The 18,423-nt window shown below is 47.7% G+C and overlaps 1 protein-coding gene across 5 annotated transcripts in view; it reads right to left on the bottom strand.

The window, feature by feature from the left end:
* The window catches only part of LOC311050996 (neurofibromin), a 122,007-nt gene that overhangs the window by 82,656 nt on the left and 20,928 nt on the right, over window positions 1-18,423 (bottom strand). For all 5 annotated transcript variants that reach the window (XR_014601353.1, XM_084065306.1, XM_084065304.1 and 2 more), the window contains exons 7-16: window positions 17,980-18,055; window positions 17,153-17,310; window positions 16,425-16,598; window positions 15,872-16,000; window positions 12,448-12,522; window positions 11,415-11,546; window positions 3,234-3,371; window positions 1,863-1,976; window positions 1,417-1,496; window positions 12-135 (exon numbers count right to left, since the gene is read on the bottom strand). Coding sequence is in view for 4 of the 5 variants with exons in the window: in XM_084065306.1 (XP_083921432.1) it covers window positions 12-135; window positions 1,417-1,496; window positions 1,863-1,976; window positions 3,234-3,371; window positions 11,415-11,546; window positions 12,448-12,522; window positions 15,872-16,000; window positions 16,425-16,598; window positions 17,153-17,310; window positions 17,980-18,055 (1,200 nt within the window). In the remaining variant the exon portion in view is untranslated. The remainder of the gene's footprint in view (window positions 1-11; window positions 136-1,416; window positions 1,497-1,862; window positions 1,977-3,233; window positions 3,372-11,414; window positions 11,547-12,447; window positions 12,523-15,871; window positions 16,001-16,424; window positions 16,599-17,152; window positions 17,311-17,979; window positions 18,056-18,423) is intronic.

Genomic DNA, 18,423 nt, shown 5'->3' on the forward strand with positions numbered 1-18,423 from the left:
TCAAATCAAACCTTGTTCTTGAGGAGGAACTTGTTCCTGCAGATGAGAATCTCCCTCAGCCATTTGAGCACCTCTGTCCCATTCACGATCTGATGACCAATCAGCTTCCGGCAGATGAGGAATAGTACCTGGGAACTGAATAAATAGATAAATGAATACAGTGGAATGAGCTCAGTCGAAGACATCAGGAGTCAGAGGTCCTGACCAGCACTGGGCAACACAAATGCTACAAATGTCACAGCTTGTTGCCTAAACATGCCCCCCCCCCCCCACCCCCAACCAAATTGGACACAAAATGGTCTCACATTGTGAAACGGAGATACTGTAGATACACATATATCCAAACCCACAGACGGCTGGACCTGCGCGTGTCCCGTCTTGTCGCGAACCCCCCCCCCCACACACACACACAGCCTGTGCTTGTGCCAGACGGCAACAGTCTAACAGAGTGTGTCTATGGGTCGCATGCGCAGTTTGATCCTTCATCCCATCGCTCGGGGGGGCCATCCCATCTTTTACATAAAAACGCTAATAAACAGCTGACATTTGGGGAAAGCGAAAAACGGGCTTCGGTGTTCCGTGCACATGGTAACGGTCAATGGCTGTGTGCAAATGCAGATCAATTGCTCCAGCCACCGAGGAGAACCGGGCAGAAGAGATTTTGGGTTCACCGCACAGAGCTTTGTAGAATTATAGGAGGGGCAGTGGCCTAGAGGTAGGGAGGCCACATAAAGGACTGACTGTATCTGACTTAATATAATATATCTGCTGTCCAGCAGGAACCAGCTAACTCCAAAATGTTCATTTTTCAGGAAATGAAAAAAAGTGGAGTTAGGAGGTTTTGTTCATCATTGATAAGAACAGCTGAATGGACCTCCAAGCTCACAATGAGGTTGGAGGTCAAAAGGGGGTGGAGCCTGGAGTCAGCAAAACCAGCTAACTCCGGTGGACTTCGCTGGTTTAGCAGAAAATTTGAGGATCCAATGGAGTTAGCTGGTTTTGTCAGAAGCGCTTTTTTTTTTTGGCTTGTATGCCTTTATTTCTAGTAGATAGACAGCAGACTGACAGGAAATGGAGAGAGACGGGGAACGACACGCAGCAAAGGTCGCCGGGATCGTGACCCGAACCCGCGACACGCTGTCAGGCTGGCATTACAGCCTCGGGTGCCTGGACCGCCACGCTGCGGCCCAGGCCTCAGAAGCGCTTTTTAATGCTTTTCATTGGTTCAATATTTGTTTTACCAACACACAGACGTAAGGGGTGTTCAATGGCCCTGATTTATGGAAAAAAATGCAAAAGTGTCAAAATGGAGTTAGCTGGTTCCTGCCGGACAGCAACGATATACTGTATATCTGCCCAGTTAGCTGTAGTAAATGGGAGATGCTGACTGGAACTGGAGTGAGGATGATTAAGTACCTGATGTCCCAGAAAGTCTCAATGGGACCGTCAGGGTTCCACAGCTCGATGGTCTCTGGCTGGTGGAGGACTAACAGTGCCTGGAGACACAGGACACGACACAAAGAAAGGAGAAAAAGTTACATACTAGTTACAGGTAGAGATTATTTTATACATCACGTCAAGAAATTGGAGATGTAAAACCAAGGGTGCATTAATGAATACGGTCTGAGACCGATTTCAGAGCTCTGACCATTCGTAAATAAACTCATTACAGAGTATATACTTCTTAACTAACATTTCCATGGTTTAGCAGCCATCTTTGAAATTGATTCATAATTAATGACTGCTGTTACAACACCTGAATGTCAATAAAGGTCTATCTGTCCATGTAAATGCCCCCATTCCTATATTCAACATGATGTTTTATTTGATAGGAGGTACAAATGCACTGAAGAATGTCTCACCTCCATGGCCTCCTGGGATAGCTGGGCTGAGTTGGCCAGAGGAACCAGCTGTACCAAGCCTGTGATGAGCTCTGCTGCACTGCTCTGGATATCTGGGGCCTGCTTCACTGGATTCTAACAACGATAGATATAGCAAACTCCATTTGACAGCCAGAGATGTGAACGGCAATAATAATGTAGGCATGTAGCAGTCGCTCTCTTATCCAGAGCGACTTACTGTACTATTGAAACATTGGTGAGGTAAACAGTCACATAAATAGAGTGCAGAGGACAAAGAAACTTGCATATAGTAAACTAGAGTGAAGTGCTAGGGGTAAGGTGGAGTGGAGACTGTATAGGTCAGTCTTCAACAATAGCAATACATTGGGAGTGAGTCTCCAATTCTGAATGCAATGGGGAGCTTATTCCACTGTTTGGGAGCCAGAAGGGAGAAGAGACTAGGATGTGTGGAAAATTGTGTTATAGAATGTATAGAATGCCAATGTGCATATTATCTGTTCAAAATCATTTCTGTTGTACCTGAATGTATTTGGACCGTAGCGTGTTTAACTTCACAACAGGGGGTCAGATCACAGATCCTTGCTGCTGTCAGTCAACAGTTATTCCCCTTGTAAGGTCAAACATTTCTACTCTTCTCATTCTGAACCTGTCAGCATAACTATCTTTGTTGCAATGTCTCTCAGTCCATGCCATTTAGGGAAGACTTCTTTGAGTATGAAAGGCATCTAAAACGACCCCTCAGAGAGGCCCAGGAGGGCTGTTGCCCGGTCAGGGCATGGGAGAGAGAGGACAGAGGCAGCCAGGGTGCTTGGGCCCTGCTGTGATGATAATGATCTTAATAAAGTTTGTCTATCCTTCACCCTTTGCGGAAACATTGCTTTATTTCCAAAACAGTTGTCCAAGGTGTTTTATGGCAGGCTCGGACAGCATTCCTGTGTTGGCTGATTTAAGTGAGTGGGAAGGGTTGTTCTTGAAGGCATGTGGGATGCCATGCCTTAAGTTGTCTTGTAGGCCAGCAACAATGTTTTGAACTGTGTGATGGCAGTGTAATCAATTAATTTGTCAGTTAAGTTTTTGATTAGCCGAGTAATCTACATAATATTATATAATATCATATTAATAAAACATAAGTCAATAAAAAAATGATAGTGAATGCTTATTACAAATGACCTGAACCCAAATCTTGAAATTGCTTAATAATATGTTTATCCAGAAATTCAAAATCTTTTTATATTATAAAACAAAGACGAGCATTCACAATTTGGTTGTTGTTAGCACATAAGAGAAATGTTCACATGACACGTCACTAAACCGTTTACGTGATAACTATCTTGATCAATTTGAACAATCAATGGTTTCAACCCTACTCACATGCAACATGAGCTTGGGGTCTGCATGGATGAGCTTGACCAAGGCGAGGAGGAGGCACTTGTAACTTCGTGTGTCCAGCTCTGCACCTTTCTCTTTGAACTTAAGGCTGGTCGTCATCTTCTCCTTGAAGGTCAGACTCTGTTGGAGCAGAAAGTTCAAATGACAACAGCACTTTTGTTGATATGGCAGGGGTCATATTTCTATGCTACCATGCTGTTGGGATACCAGTCGCTCCAATGAACTGCAGAGGCCAATGAGGTATCTAGGTTTCTATATCTATGTTCGAGACGTGGTTCTCTGCATGTTTCTATTTTTGCCACACTCCATTATCTGTTCCGGGACGTCATAGCAACATTTGAAAAGAGGAAGTCAGCTCTCTTCTGATTGCAAAGAAAAACCTTGTTTTCCTAAGGACCACAGTGGAAAACTCATCGATTCTTCTGTGAAACCCTCCTAGATCTTAATTTCTTCATTCAAGTTCATTCTTATTGTCAGCAAGTATCATATTAACATTATTTACATTCATCCATTAGAATCAATCAATCAATTCATTTCAGTATGGCAAACAGGCCTGGAGTAGGTTGATATGCATTAATGTATTGTAAGTGTATTTTATAGAGAAAGTGTGAGGCATTTCTACAGAGTACAATAACTGGGTTTCTATAAATGTATCACAAATATTATTCAAATTTTCTGAAATTCGGCAGAAGATTTTTTTTGCACGTTTCCCTCCACTACTCTTATGTTATATTAGGAGATGGTTGATAAGCATTAGGTGACAACTATATGTCCAGTAAGGTGAGACGCGTATTATTGGAGATTCATTATGATTTGACGCTCTTTTGTCCAAAACAAATATTTTGCACTGAATGCCTCGTTGCCCAATGCCATTACAGTAAGTTACAGACATGCTTGAATTGGGTCAGTACTCACTAGCATAGAGTATCAGTTCTGCTGTATTTTATTTTATTTTTAAGTTGGATACAGTTTTATTACATTGCTCTCTCACTGTTCACATATGGGATCAGCGCCCCCTGGCGATGATATACAGAAGCTTCACATTAACTCCCTCGGGCCAATCCTCATTGGCCCGGTGGGCCGTCAGTCGCTTTCCGGAAAACCCTCCCCCGAGGGTATAAAGGACCCGGAAAGCGGAAGTTACGTCCTCTTTCGCTTCTTCTGCCTCGATGAACACAGAGCTACTACAATCACATCTACAAAAACAGAACGAGCCTGCGGGGAATTCGACGATCTCGACGAGTCGGTTTCTCAGTCCACCGAGAGTCCCCGGAGCTCGTTACTCTCCCTTTCCCTTCCACGGAGTGGAAGACTCTTTCCTCGATCTACACAGCGGACGCTGCAGCTAGCTTAGCCTAGCTTAACTAGCTTTCAGGCCTACCGGCTTTTTAGCTTAGCCTAGCCGGCCGGCTTGGCTTCATTCATTCTTCATCAGCATGTCTCGGCGTGCTCTTCCCACCGCGACGGATCGCCACGACCGGGGTCCCGCCATGGATTTCCCCCCCCGTCGCCGATGCAGCACCCGCACCTGTGCCCAGCTGCTGGACGAGTGGGACACCCACGACCATTGCATTATTTGCCTGGGTTTCGCCCACGCGGACGCCGCGGCCTACGAGCAGCCTCCGAGGTGCTCTGACTGTGCTAGCCTCCACCCATCGGAGCTTCAGAATCGCCTGTTCAAGGCCGAGAGGTTCTATCTTCCTCCCCGTACCACGTACGAGGAGCCTGAGGAGTACGACGCGGCCTCCCGCTACTTCTCCTCCCGCAGACAGCCCGCCGCTTACACGGCCAGAGAGGAGGCTTTCTCTCGCCGGGCTCGCCCGTCTGCAGCAGCCGGCTCCGCCCGGGCCTTGGACCCCCCGGATCGCTCTCTCCACGGAGGGGACGGACGCAGACCTGGAGTAAAATCAATCGGTCCCCGCTCCCGTTCTCCCGCGAGGGGAGACAACGCAGCGGAACACAGCGGCGGCCCTCACCGAGCAAGCTCCCACTACTCTTCCCCGGCGAGGAGCGGGTGCTCAGGCAGAGATGACGGTGAGGACGAGACCCTCGCCACCTACCAGGTGGAACAGTACGACGACGGTGATGATTACCAGGTCGTTGACCAGGTCGAGGGGGACGGAGAGGTCGTCATCCTGGAGACGGAGGACCGCGGCCCTCCTCTCCCAGCTATCGGCCCACCGCTACCTGCGACGCCACTCGCCGATGCTGTACCTACGGTAATGGTGGAGACGGCTACAGCCCAGGTTGAAGCTGCACCTCCCCCGCCTGACATGAGCGAGGCTCCTTTGCTGGAGATCTACAAACTGGCCACCGTGAGATGTGGCCTCAGATGGCCCGCGGACGAGGCCGAGGTGGCCCCCGCCAGCGCTTCCGAGTGGCAGGGACTGGGCTCCGTGGAGGAGAAGGTCCCAAAGAAATGTAAACTTCCCCTGGCGAAGGGCTTCGCCGCCGGCCTCACGGCGTCTTGGAGCTCTCCTCTGGCTCCGGACTCCGATCCAAAAAAGCTGCGTTTTGAGATCGACTGCGCGGGCGCAGGCGAACTCGGCCTCTCGGCCTTCCCGCCCATGGACCGTAGTTTGGCCACCTTTATGCTGCACAGCCAGCCGCGCAGCCAGAAGGCGCCCTTCTCTACAACAAAGGAGACACCGTGCCTCACCACCGAGAAGGACGTTGCTGGATCCGCTGCCACGAGGGCGGTCTACAAGGCAACAACATCAAGCGCCAGGGCCCTCAATGCTGCTGCTCTGTTACAGGGGTCCCTGATGGTTCTTATGACGGAGGCGGGAGATGTCGCTACATCACAACAAATGGCTGAGATGCGACGCCTCCAGCGGGAGATTATGCTCCTCAATAAGAATACTACCGAATGGAACGGTAGAGTCCTGGGAATGTGCGTCACTCACGAGAGAGGACGTTGGCTGGATCACGTCTCTTTCAAAGGCCCGGACGACAAAAAGCACCTCCAGAACCTTAAGATAACCGCCGGCAACCTCTTCCATGGCGCCATGGTTTATCTCCAAGAAAGCACCGCGACACGCAAAGCCCAGGACGAGGCGGCCATGTCCTGTTTACAGGCTCCTTCTGGACCACCTCTCTCTCGGCCCCAGACCCGTCCCTCGCGGCAGCCAACTAGGGGTAGGATGCCACAGGTCCGTCAGACCGGTTCGCGCCCGAACCAGTCCCATTCTGCTCCACCAGCCGCTGGCAGAGGCGAACAGCGCGAACGTCGGGACGATGACCGTGGCCGCGCGCGCCCCGCCAACAACCGGCCTCAGAGAGGCAGTCACAGGGGTCGCCGCGCCGAGCAGGGTAAATGACACTGTCCAACCCTGCCAAGTGAGCAGGGACAATTTCTCCCCCGGTTCCCTCTCCCCCCAGACGGGGGATTTTCGACTGGATTTTGTGGCCACGGGCCTCCATCCACGCTCACCGAGGAAGAGGAGGAGATGTTCGACGGAGCGAGTGGAGACGGCGTTCGATCGCTCCCGAAGCCCCGCAAAGAAGCACACACACCCATATGTACATTTTATGAAACACGATTTTGTGAATGTGCATGTTCCTGTGTCACCTGCCGCTGTATTTGTTCAAAATGTTGTTATGAAAACAGATTCTGTATTAAACAACCAAAAAATACAACAAAGCACAACCAAAGTACTAATGAGCCACCGTTCATCAGGGACCCCTCACGAGGGGTCCCTGGTGAGCGGGGGACACAACAAAGGCAAGATGGCGGGCCAAAACCGTCATCTCCTACACGGGTCACGCCAAAATTTTTCTTGGTCCACAAAACGCCCCAAGTTAAGACTAGGCCCCAATGTTGTTGTTTTGTCACAAGAGTCGGCCATTTTGAGGACACACGTGTTGGCGCACACATTGGCTGTGAGCGAACACGTGACGCCTTCCAAGATGGCCGCGCGCATGAGCCCTCATGTAGCACCAAGCATGCTAACCAGGCTAACAAGCACAGCCAAGACGAAGGCTCTCACACTGGCCGCGCATGCGTACTCAGGAGTAACAACAAAGAGGGTTGCCGAGCCGACGAGCACGACAAAGATGGCGGCGCTCGTACACCCGACACAAATAATAACCCCTCCGAATCCGTTGTCGCTCCGCATCGAGCGATGGAAAGAATGCGACGCCAACCCTTGGGTGCTCCGTACAATAGCACGGGGCTACAGGCTGCAATTTTCCAGGAAACCACCCATGTCCAACAAAGTATTGTTGTCACACGCGAGTGGCCAAGCGGCGGTAACGTTACGAGAGGAGATTGCATCACTCCTGCTAAAGAACGCCGTGCGGGAAGTACTACCGGGAGAAAGCCGTCTAGGTTTCTACTCGAGATACTTCCTCGTCAAGAAGAAAGGAGGGGGGCTACGTCCCATCATGGATCTGAGAGCTCTCAACAGGTATTTGAAAACCTTTCAGTTCAAAATGTTGACGGCAGCAGCGTTACTACGCACGGTCCGCCAGGGCGACTGGTGGAGCTCAATAGATCTCAAGGACGCCTATTTTCATATCCCTATCTACCCTCCGCACAGAAAATTCCTGCGTTTCGAGTTCGAGGGTCATGTGTACGAGTACCTGGTCCTTCCTTTCGGAATGTCTCTAAGTCCCAGGGTGTTTGTGAAATGCACTCAGGCAGCGATAGCTCCCCTGAGGCGGAGGGGTGTCCGCGTCGCGACCTACATAGACGACTGGTTGCTGAGCGCGTCCTCGCGCCAGGAAGCGTGCCACCATACCAACCTGGTGGTGTCGCACCTGACCTCCCTGGGGTTCACGCTGAACCTAGCAAAGTGCGTGCTCACTCCGTCCCATCAGGCTACCTTCATAGGTATCGATCTAGACGCGGTTTCTCTCAGGGCTCGCCTGTCTCAGGAGAGGATAGCCTCCTTCCTGAGGTGTCTGGCCATGTTTCAACTGGGACACAAGGTCCAGTACAGGGTCTGCATGAGGGCGGCAGGGCTTATGGCCTCGGCCATCTCTCTAGTGCGCCTCGGCAGGCTACACATGAGACCTTTTCAGAGGTGGATGGGCTCACTCCGGATCCCAGCCACTCAGGGCTCTCGCCGCACGACGGTGTCCGCGGAATGCATGCGATCCCTCCAACAATGGAAAGTACCTTCCTTTCTATCGGAGGGCGTCCCGGTGGGGAGGGTCATCTCGAGAAAGATGATCACCACCGATGCCAGCTTGACCGGCTGGGGCGCAACTTGCGAAGGCCGGACGGCCAGGGGTTTGTGGGACCGCAATACGAGGACCGCCCACATCAACTTCTTGGAGTTGATGGCGGTTTTTCTGGCAGTGAAACACTTCAGGCCCCACATCGGGGGTCGTCACGTTCTGATCAGGACGGACAATACCACGACCATGGCCTACATCAACAAGCAGGGAGGCTTGAGGTCTCCTACTTTGGACGGTCTGGCACGGAGGCTGATACTGTGGTGCGACACGCACCTGAAATCAATCAGCGCCTCTCATGTACCTGGACTTCTGAACAGGGGTGCCGATCTTCTGTCCAGGGGCAAGGTTCGCTACTCGGACTGGTCACTGCACCCCGCGGTGGCGGACCAAATCTGGATCAGATTTGGACGGCCTCAGGTAGACCTTTTTGCATCAGGGGAGAACGCGAAGTGCTCACTGTTCTTCTCAATGAGCGGTCAGGCCCCGCTGGGCCTGGACGCCCTGGCGCACGAATGGCCAGGGGGGCTGCTTTATGCGTTCCCTCCACTGGAGCTGATCCATCCCACTCTGGAACGGGTCAGGCTCCGAGGCCTGTGAGAGGGACAATCTGACTGCGACAGGGCTGCCACCTAGGGTGGTGGCCACTATTCAGACCGCTAGGGCACTCTCCACTAGAACCGTCTATGGGGCAAAGTGGAGTGTGTTCGAGGAGTGGTGTCTGGGAAGGTCCCCGGTCGTGGTCCCGTTCCAGGCCTCGGTCGCTGACGTCTTGACTTTCCTACAGGATAGATTGGATCTCGGGAATGCCTTCTCGACGATCAAAGTGTACTTGGCGGCCATCTCGGCCAACCATGTTGGTTTTGGTAAGAAAACCGTGGGACAACAGCCCCTGGTGTGCCAGTTCATGAAGGGCGCGTTGCGTGAACATCCTGTCTCACGATCCTTGTTTCCCACGTGGGACTTGGTCCTGGTGCTCGACTCACTCTCTCGTCCTCCTTTTGAGCCATTGGAGACGGTGGAACTAAAGTTCCTCACGTTCAAGACGGTGCTCCTGGTTGCGCTGACAACAGCGAAACGGGTGAGCGATATGCATGCTCTTTCGGTGGCTCCGGAGTGCATGAGGTTCGCTGGTGATGGCAGCAGGGTTGTCCTCAAACCTAACCCGATTTTCGTTCCAAAAAACCACCTGGCGGTGGTTATGCCAACTGAGTTGGTGGCTTTTCATCCGCCTCCTTTTGCCTCAGATGAGGATAGGAGGCTACACTGTCTCTGTCCAGTAAGAGCCCTGCGGCTGTATGTCCAGAGGACTGCGGCCCTGACCCGCCCCAGCCAGCTCTTCGTCTCCCTGGGCCCTGGGCCTGGGGGACTGGCGGTGACTAAGTCCACAATTTCCCGTTGGATTGTGGAGGCCATCCGCCTGGCGTACGCTAGTAGGGGGGCCCCAGTGCCTGAGGGTCTGAGGGCGCACTCTACTAGAAGTGTATCGACGTCCTGGGCCCTCCTCAAAGGAGTGTCTATTCAGGACATCTGCACGGCAGCGAGTTGGTCGTCTCCTTCGACTTTCGCTGTTTTCTACAGCCTGAACGTGGCGTCGTCTTCTATGGCGCACACGGTTCTGGGCGTGGCTTCCACCTGAAGGTGGTTAGGTGCTTAGAACGGTCTTACAATCTGTTCATGCCCCTTACTTTAGTGTTGATGGCCGAAGGTTGGGCCTTAGATTAATAAGGCGGACTTCGGTCTGTCAGGGCCCCCCACTAACTAGACAGGCTGTGCCTGGTTTTTAGTTTATAAGGCAGACTACGGTCTGTCAGGGCCCCACTAAATGTATTGGTCTCTGCCTCAGACCCGGGGGGTCTGTTGGCACCTGGATGCCGTGGGCCCCGCCCCTGGGGGGGCGGGGCCCTGGTTCAGGTTGTGGGTATCGTGATTTGCGGTTACATTCAGGGGGTTTATGTCTCCCATATGTGAACAGTGAGAGAGCAATGTAATAAAACTATAGGTTACTTGCGTAACCCCGGTTTTATAAATTGCGAACGAGCTGTTCACAAAAACACCCTTCTTTTTGCTCGGCAGAAGGAAGCTGGTGTGAAAGAGAACGTAACTTCCGCTTTCCGGGTCCTTTATACCCTCGGGGGAGGGTTTTCCGGAAAGCGACTGACGGCCCACCGGGCCAATGAGGATTGGCCCGAGGGAGTTAATGTGAAGCTTCTGTATATCATCGCCAGGGGGCGCTGATCCCATATGTGAACAGCTCGTTCGCAATTTATAAAACCGGGGTTACGCAAGTAACCTATAGTTATTAACCGCTACATATGAGAACAAAAAGCATCACTGAGTGGAAATGAATTAACAGAGCTGCAATGTGCACATTCAACGAACGTAGGTGGGTATTATGATTATGATCTTATTAAGATTTTTAAATTAAAGTGTAGGCAATAGAATGCGTGAGCATTGCGAACATAAGTAGCAATCATACATTTTATCATCTGAATGTATTCTTTGCCTGGTAGACCTATGATTAAATTGTAGGATACTAAATAAAACTCTTTTCAAATGTTCTGCGTTTCGATTCAGGGTTTTCTATGTATAAAAACTGGTTGATGGAACCCCCACTAATGAATAGAGAGAGGGTCAACAGCACAATTGGTTGAGTCACCAGGGGGCTATGTCTAATGAACGCTGTATCCCTCACAAAGCAGAGGTTTTTCTACCTCTGCAAAACAAAATGAGGTAAAAAACGAACATTTTCAGATACAGACATTTTTATTTGTTCCACTGTCACATATGAACTGCTGCCCCCTAGTGCTCAAACTGTGAACTTTTCAACGGCTGTAAAGTAAAAGGTCTTGTGTGGATACTACCAACACTGTGTGTGTGTGTGTGTGTGTGTGTGTGTGTGTGTGTGTGTGTGTGTGTGTGTGTGTGTGTGTGTGTGTGTGTGTGTGTGTGTGTGTGTGTGTGTGTGTGATATGGTCATACCGGCGTCATGCGTAGCGGGGCATGTGTGTTGAGTCCTTGGATGACCCGGTTGAGGGTGTCTGAGAACATGAAGCGCAGCTCTCCAGAGTAGCTGTATACTGCATCAATCTTAGGCCACCAGTCCAGATGGGACTGGGAGAGAGCGCACACACACACAAACAGAAGATGCATAATAAATAAGGACAAAAACAAAGCAGCAATTCAATCAAGTTGCCGAGTTAGAGTATACCGGTAAATATTGTGCATGTAAAGTGAATATGCTTGTACTAAATATAAAATACCAATATAGATTATGCCAATATGGAGTATACTTGTACACAGTATACCCGTACATAATGATGTCTATATCAGGGGTCTTCAACAGGGGGTCCGGGATCCCTAGGGGGTCCTCAGAGTTACTACAGGGGGTCCGCCAAATCTTTGTATGATATGATTTTTTTTTTACATTAACCACTTGAACCCTAGCATCCCTTTTCTGAGGAAATGCTAGACAAACCCCCCCCCCCCACCCCTTCTTTGTACATAATTATGTTTTGTTTTGTTTTGTTTTTCTGTGCATTTTTTATTTTTGTTTGTACATAGTGTTATTTTTTCTGTATTATTGTGTTGATTTTAAACTGTTTGGTTGCTACTATATATGTCTATGAATTGAATACCAAGGACCCCAACGGAAACAAGACCGCAAGGACTTTTTTGGACGGACCTTTTGGACAAAGTATTACAAATGTAATTGTGCCGTTTACATTTTTTGCCTAATAAAATATTCAATCAATCAAAAGCCTTGTGAGCTTGTAGATCGGCTATTTTTGGCAAAGAGTTATACAGTAGGTGTAGAGGGGAAAAAGAGCAGAAACACAATTTTATACAATGTAGAGGGGGTCCCTGATTCATCTCTCTCTGTTAGGGGGTCCTTGGCCTGAAAACGTTGAAGACCCCTGGTCTATATAGATTATGCCCACCCATACACATTATGCCCCATAGATTATTCCCATACATAGTATACAGATTATGCCCCAGGGTACAGATTACTTACATTGGTGATGATTCTGTGCAAGGAGTTGACCAGGACAAAGTGAAAGATTGAAGGAGAGGAGGCGGCCAAACAGACCTGCAGGAGGAGACAGAGTAAAGAAAAACTATTAGCAATTTCTATATTTTCATTTATTTTATAATTACAATATACTATAAGTATTTAGCATACAGTCATTACAACTGAAACTTGGAAAGTGGAAGACGGGACTAAGGGGCATGGACCCATAAACCTTTCTTATGGGACATGTTTTTGTCCGTGGAATTACCGAAAGCAGACTAATGCTGCGTAAGATGACTTAAATCATGATATTTAGGAAGTAAATATAAAATATCACTAGTCAATGTCATGATAAAGTCAACTTTTAGACATACAAAATTACACATGTTTGTGTAATTCGCACAAAATTACAAAAGAATTGTGAATCCCACAAGGTTGTCCACTGAGCAGTGTACTTATTCTTCATTGTGCAATATTATCAATTCCAATAGAAGACAAATACTGTTGTCCAAGACACAAGTCAAAGGCAGTCATGCATGCTTGAGCAGAATGTGCACATGTGAGGCTATTGCACTGATTTGAACTGACTACCTTCATTCACAAATCATTAACCTCAACCAACTCTAAATATGGCAACATACTTCAGAAGAAGTCCATTTTGTTTAGGCTCGCCGAAACCGAACAAGTTCCCTGCGGACGAAATTGAGTTATACTAGATGTGGCTCCACTTTGACTGTTCAACATTACATCCCGCCCACTATATACACTGCTTCAGTGGACAAAGTGTGTTCTATCTCTCTCCATGAATTGAACGCCATCTGGTTGTGTTTGTAGAAGCTCAGAGAGGGATTGTAGAGTCCTGTACCTTGCTTCAAAACTGCCCACAGCAAGATTAGATTTTAACCACTTTAACCATTATCTTATACTTTGGCTATTCAAAAATAGCAGATCTACAAGCTCATAGCGCGGCACAGAGTGCCGCGCTATGAGCTTGTAGATCTGCTATTTTTGTTTTTAAATTGTGAAAATTAGTGCAAATATTTGAATATATTTTTTTTCAAGCGAACATTTGTAACTCAAGTCTTTGTTTCTGGGGATTCTACAAATGTCTTCTAAATCCTAACAGTTTTTTTTTTTAAAACGTATGTTGCTATACTATCAGTGGTTTTCATGTCAAGGGCCCCCAAAATGATATGTATTTGGCCGCGGACCCTCATCTCAAAATATGATTTTGAGACCATATTTGTAGCACCACCGGAAACGGAATTATCCATATCCGGAGATTTTCGTTCTCATCCGCTTCCACTCTAAAGCGGAAACTAAAACTAGATTTTCTCGGTTGTTGTTTTTCTCATCGCTGATCGCTGTTTAGCATAAACCGCTGTAAATTCAAGATGGCGGATCGCAGATCGAAACGGTCTTCACTGCTCGTCTCACACAGATCCCCTGTGTGTTTACAAACAGTTGAACGCGCGATTTTAACGGATTTAGCGAGGTCTGTGGCGACGTGAAAAAAACAAAAAAACAACAATAAAACGCTGGCACTGGTGAGTACATTATGATATTAAACTCTGGCGTGGAATGTGTTAAGAAGATGCTATGTACAGTATACTCGCCCCTGGCGAGATTTCTCGTCATATTTTGCTAACGCGCAGCCTGCGAAAGACGAGAATGACGAGATTTTGTGTTTTCAGTGGTTTTCCACTACATGGCGCTGTTGGCTAACCTGGGAGTCCCCATTTGACTCCCAGTAAAGCAAAGCAACAGCAAATCACGTGATCACAAAAAAAGCCTGTTCACTTCCTTGTTATTCAATTTGGATTTCTCTGTATCTGTTACTTTTTGGCGAAAATAACCTACATTCAACTGCCCACAACTGTGGAACGGACTATCGCAACGGCACTCTCCTCCTCCCCCCCCCCCCCCCCCCCCGATTATACGAGACTCAGATATGTCTTTTAAAGCGATCGGGGGATCGATCAAACTGGAGATAAATATTCTATGATTTTTCAAAGGTTAGTGAAAACACTCGAAAATCGCTGGCAGTGGCTTAGCAAATTATGTTTTATTTCTGGCAGTCAAAGAGTAAAGTCAGAAATGGCAAAATATCCCACAGAGGGATTTTCTCATCAAGGACATTTTGTCCTCCTACACACTATTAAGTCATCATTCACATCATACAACTCCATTCATTTTCTCTCTTTCACATTCATAGCGCTCATTGACACTGTTACCGTTACCATAGTAACCCGACGCAGCATGACAAACGAGCAGGAAGGAGGAAGAAACAGATTAGACAAATACAGAAATAAGTTTTCAAGCTATAGGGAAGGAGAAAAAAAAGAGTAATGAATTAACTTTTTCGTGTTTAAACCCGATGGTCATAAATTGCCAACAGTGCATTGATATCAGCACCAAGTGACACTACAAATCTTTAAAGTTTCAGCTCAGTGTCCGGGTAGCTCAGTCGGTAGCTCAGTCGGTAGAGCTCTCGCCTTCAGACCAAAAAGGTCATGGGTTCGAATCCCGGGCACCGCCAACTCAGCGCATGAGTAGCACGGCTTGGGTGCGGCAAGTCGTGCGGTAAGTACTGGGAGCTGAGGATAGGTGTGGCGCTCCACCTCAGCAATCCATCTCCCAGGGGTCTAGCGCATTGTAACAGGGACAGACTCCTGCGTGTTACTCGGCTGATACCGACAATAAGCCACCTCCCGACCTACTTATTATTACTTATTATTCAGCTCGTTTCAGCTTGCATTTCGTCCCTACATATTTTAACCAAGAACTGTGTGGTTGGTACACAAACTGCATGCAGGCAGGTCTGCAGTTGTTGAATTAAAGAGGTGGCTGTGTTGTCCAAAGGCCAAGAGTGTTGGTACCAAACAAGAGCTTGTCCAAGTGTTATTATACAAGTTAGGGGCCTAACATTAGCTACCTTAAGTTAACAGCAGTGGGCAAGGCTGCATTATGGGACAGGTTTGGTGTACTCAGGGCAAACCGGACGAATAGTCGTAAAATGATATATCAATCTCTGCCATTAAACCAAGTATGAATGAAAACTCAGCACCAACTTTGCTGTACTCTATTGTGGGGTGGTTCCTACTTAATAAATAGTAATAATCTTTGGACAGGTGTCAACGCAACCTAACAGAGAGTTTGACCCAACAGGTCGGGGTTTGATCCCCAGTGGGGTCATACCAAAGATTATAAAAATGGGACCCAATGCCTCCCTGGTTGGCACTCAACATCAAGGGTTGGATCCCTGTGACATGCTAGCGTCATGTCCAGGGGGTGTACTCGTACATCAAGCTGCCTCACGCTGCAGAAACAGGAGATAGGTTTCTGCCCTATGAGCCTCATGGCTCAGCAAGGCTTACTTACTGTCTAATACTAATAATTCCTTTATCTCTTATTTGTGTGAACGTACCTTAAAGTGCTGGTTGTTGTGCGGATTGATGCGGAAGCAGGAGACAAAACAGTCCATCATGAGGTCACAGTCAGCGTTCTGACTGCCTGTCCCCCGCCAGAAGGGCTTGGCTGGGTTGAACAGCAAAGTCTGGAGGAGGAGGTAGGGAAAGACAGAGAGATGCATGTCAACTCACTCCATTTACAACGCTTGACGTTGCTCTACAAACATAATTTAAAAATACAGTAGTTGCAGAACATGTGCTTCTAGGAGACCGGCTGAAGATATTACTTATACTTTACTACTTAAAGTTTGTGGACACGGACTAAATTGGTCAATGTAAACTAGGTCAAACCAATCATGCTCTGCAGTGCGCTTGTGCACGCATGCATACAGTACAGGTGCGCAAAAAATGTAAAACAACATATATGAGAGAGAGAGAGAGACAGACATTTTGGCGCTCCTCGATTATTCGATTTATCAAAAGATTTATGGTTAGAATAATCGCTAAGTAATGGATAGTTGCAGCCCTAAAAATTCTGTGAAAAATAAAAGGACTGGAAGCAAGACTCACCTTGAGGTCCATGACGATGGACTGGACCAGTAGGAAGATGACAGAGTGATCCTCCCAGTTGATGTAGGTGGAAGCTTTACACAGTTTGACACAGGCGATGGCTGCACTTTCTGTCAGCTGTTTGCTGCCTCCCTGGCCGGCCAGCGCCTTCCGCATGCTGTCCAGGAACAGTTTCTGGAGACAGAGACAAGTCAGGGATGCACGTGTTTCTAATCGTAAAGGTTGGCGCGCGTGCGTGCATACTGGGTGGTCTCCGTTTCAGATTACATTACCAGTTCCAGAACCAGCTGCAAGTCTGAAATAACATTTTCATTTATCATATGTTTTAACCAATCAATGTTTGAATAGCTTATGTATATCTTTATTGAATCTGATCTCATGTTGTAACTGGTGTCCGTTCTAAACAGATCGATTACCTGTTACAACATGAGGTGGTCAAGTGGTGGCATATTATATATATACAGCCACCTCTTTAATATATTTTATATAATACAGGGTTAAATGGTTTATGACTAATCGATTTAGTTGATTATTTAAGTAAATTAATAGAATTTTGTTGTGTCAATTTGTTGATATACGTGTATAAGACAAAAATATAAAAAGATCTTGCCTCCACGATTATTCGGTTATTGTTTCTAAATATCGGTTTCGATGTATTTTCGCTTAATTGCCCAGCCCTAGCATGTGCATGTGCATGCGTAGGTGCGTGCGTGTGTGCGTGCGTGTACCTTGTTGACCTTGCTGTCCTCCACCGTGTCCCTGGAGATGGTCTGTGTAATCTCTGGACAGAGGATGAGGAGGATGATCTGCAGTGGCCACACCGCAGCCTTCCTCTTGGCGCTCTCAGCAAAGCTGTCCACCAGGTCAAACAGTTTTTCAGCAGCTTCTGATGGAGCGCACGCACAGGCATACAGATTCAGACTCAATAGACACAAACGCACGAGCACACAAGCAATAACGACCGCACACTATCCACTGTAACTTTAACTCTAAACGTTACATCTGCGTAATCATGGTGAGGTGTGTGAGACTAGACAGGGATTCAAGGTTTCTGGTACAGTAGATTTCTCCGGCAGGCTCCTGTCATCCCAGACGATATTTCATGACCGAGGCACAATGAGGTCAGATCTAAACATCTATAGAAGAAATTTGTACCGTCATCTTCCAAAGACATTGAGAGGCCTCGCTAATTGGAGCCAAATCCAATCGGAAGCTTGTTCGGAGCCAAATCTAATTAGCCAAAACGAATAAAGAGGATCAGAGTCAAAAACTCATGTTACCTCCTCTAAGACTCCACTGGTATCGAAATGTTGACCCGAACTAAAACTTTGTGTTGAATTGGAAAATGAGATCTGTTAGAAATCATATGTCCTTGTTGTCAACCATTCAATAGATGGAGGGGTGCACTGCGGTTCTCACACGTTTGAGTCTATCTTGGGACCCTTGTCACATGCGATCCACCTCTCTCCGTCCTCTGCTTTCTGTGTCTCTCCCCTCTACCATCTAGTACCGCAGGAGTGGCTTAAAAAAAGAATGCCCTTCAGTCTGTACCCACCTGCCATGTCTGTCTGTGGTCTCCGGTAGAGCATGGTGAACTCATCTGGGTAGTTCTCCACCCAGTTCCAAAACGCCTGAGGAGAAACAACGCCATTTAGTGTCACAATGACCTCTACTGTATAAACACACACACACACACACACACACAACTAGGATGTATGAATGAGTCCACTGATAAAAGTGCAACATTGTAACATTTCCCAGATATTTTCCTGCTGTCTCCCCTAAGGTTTTTCCTTTCTTTCTTTTTTACATTCAAACAATAAAGAGAAGATGTCGCAAAGCGCAAGACAAAGTATCCACCTTCTAAAAAGCTATGAGCTGAGCCGCATTTTCAGCAGAGCACTTAAAATAAAATAAAAAGAACTGCTCAGCTAGCATTGGCCTACCTAGAACAGTATATTTTTGCATGTAGAAGCATGACATAATGTCAGCATCTTGA

The sequence above is a fragment of the Gymnoscopelus microlampas genome, assembly GCF_963454915.1.
Source record: "Gymnoscopelus microlampas genome assembly, chromosome: 8".
NCBI classification, from domain to species: domain Eukaryota; kingdom Metazoa; phylum Chordata; class Actinopteri; order Myctophiformes; family Myctophidae; genus Gymnoscopelus; species Gymnoscopelus microlampas.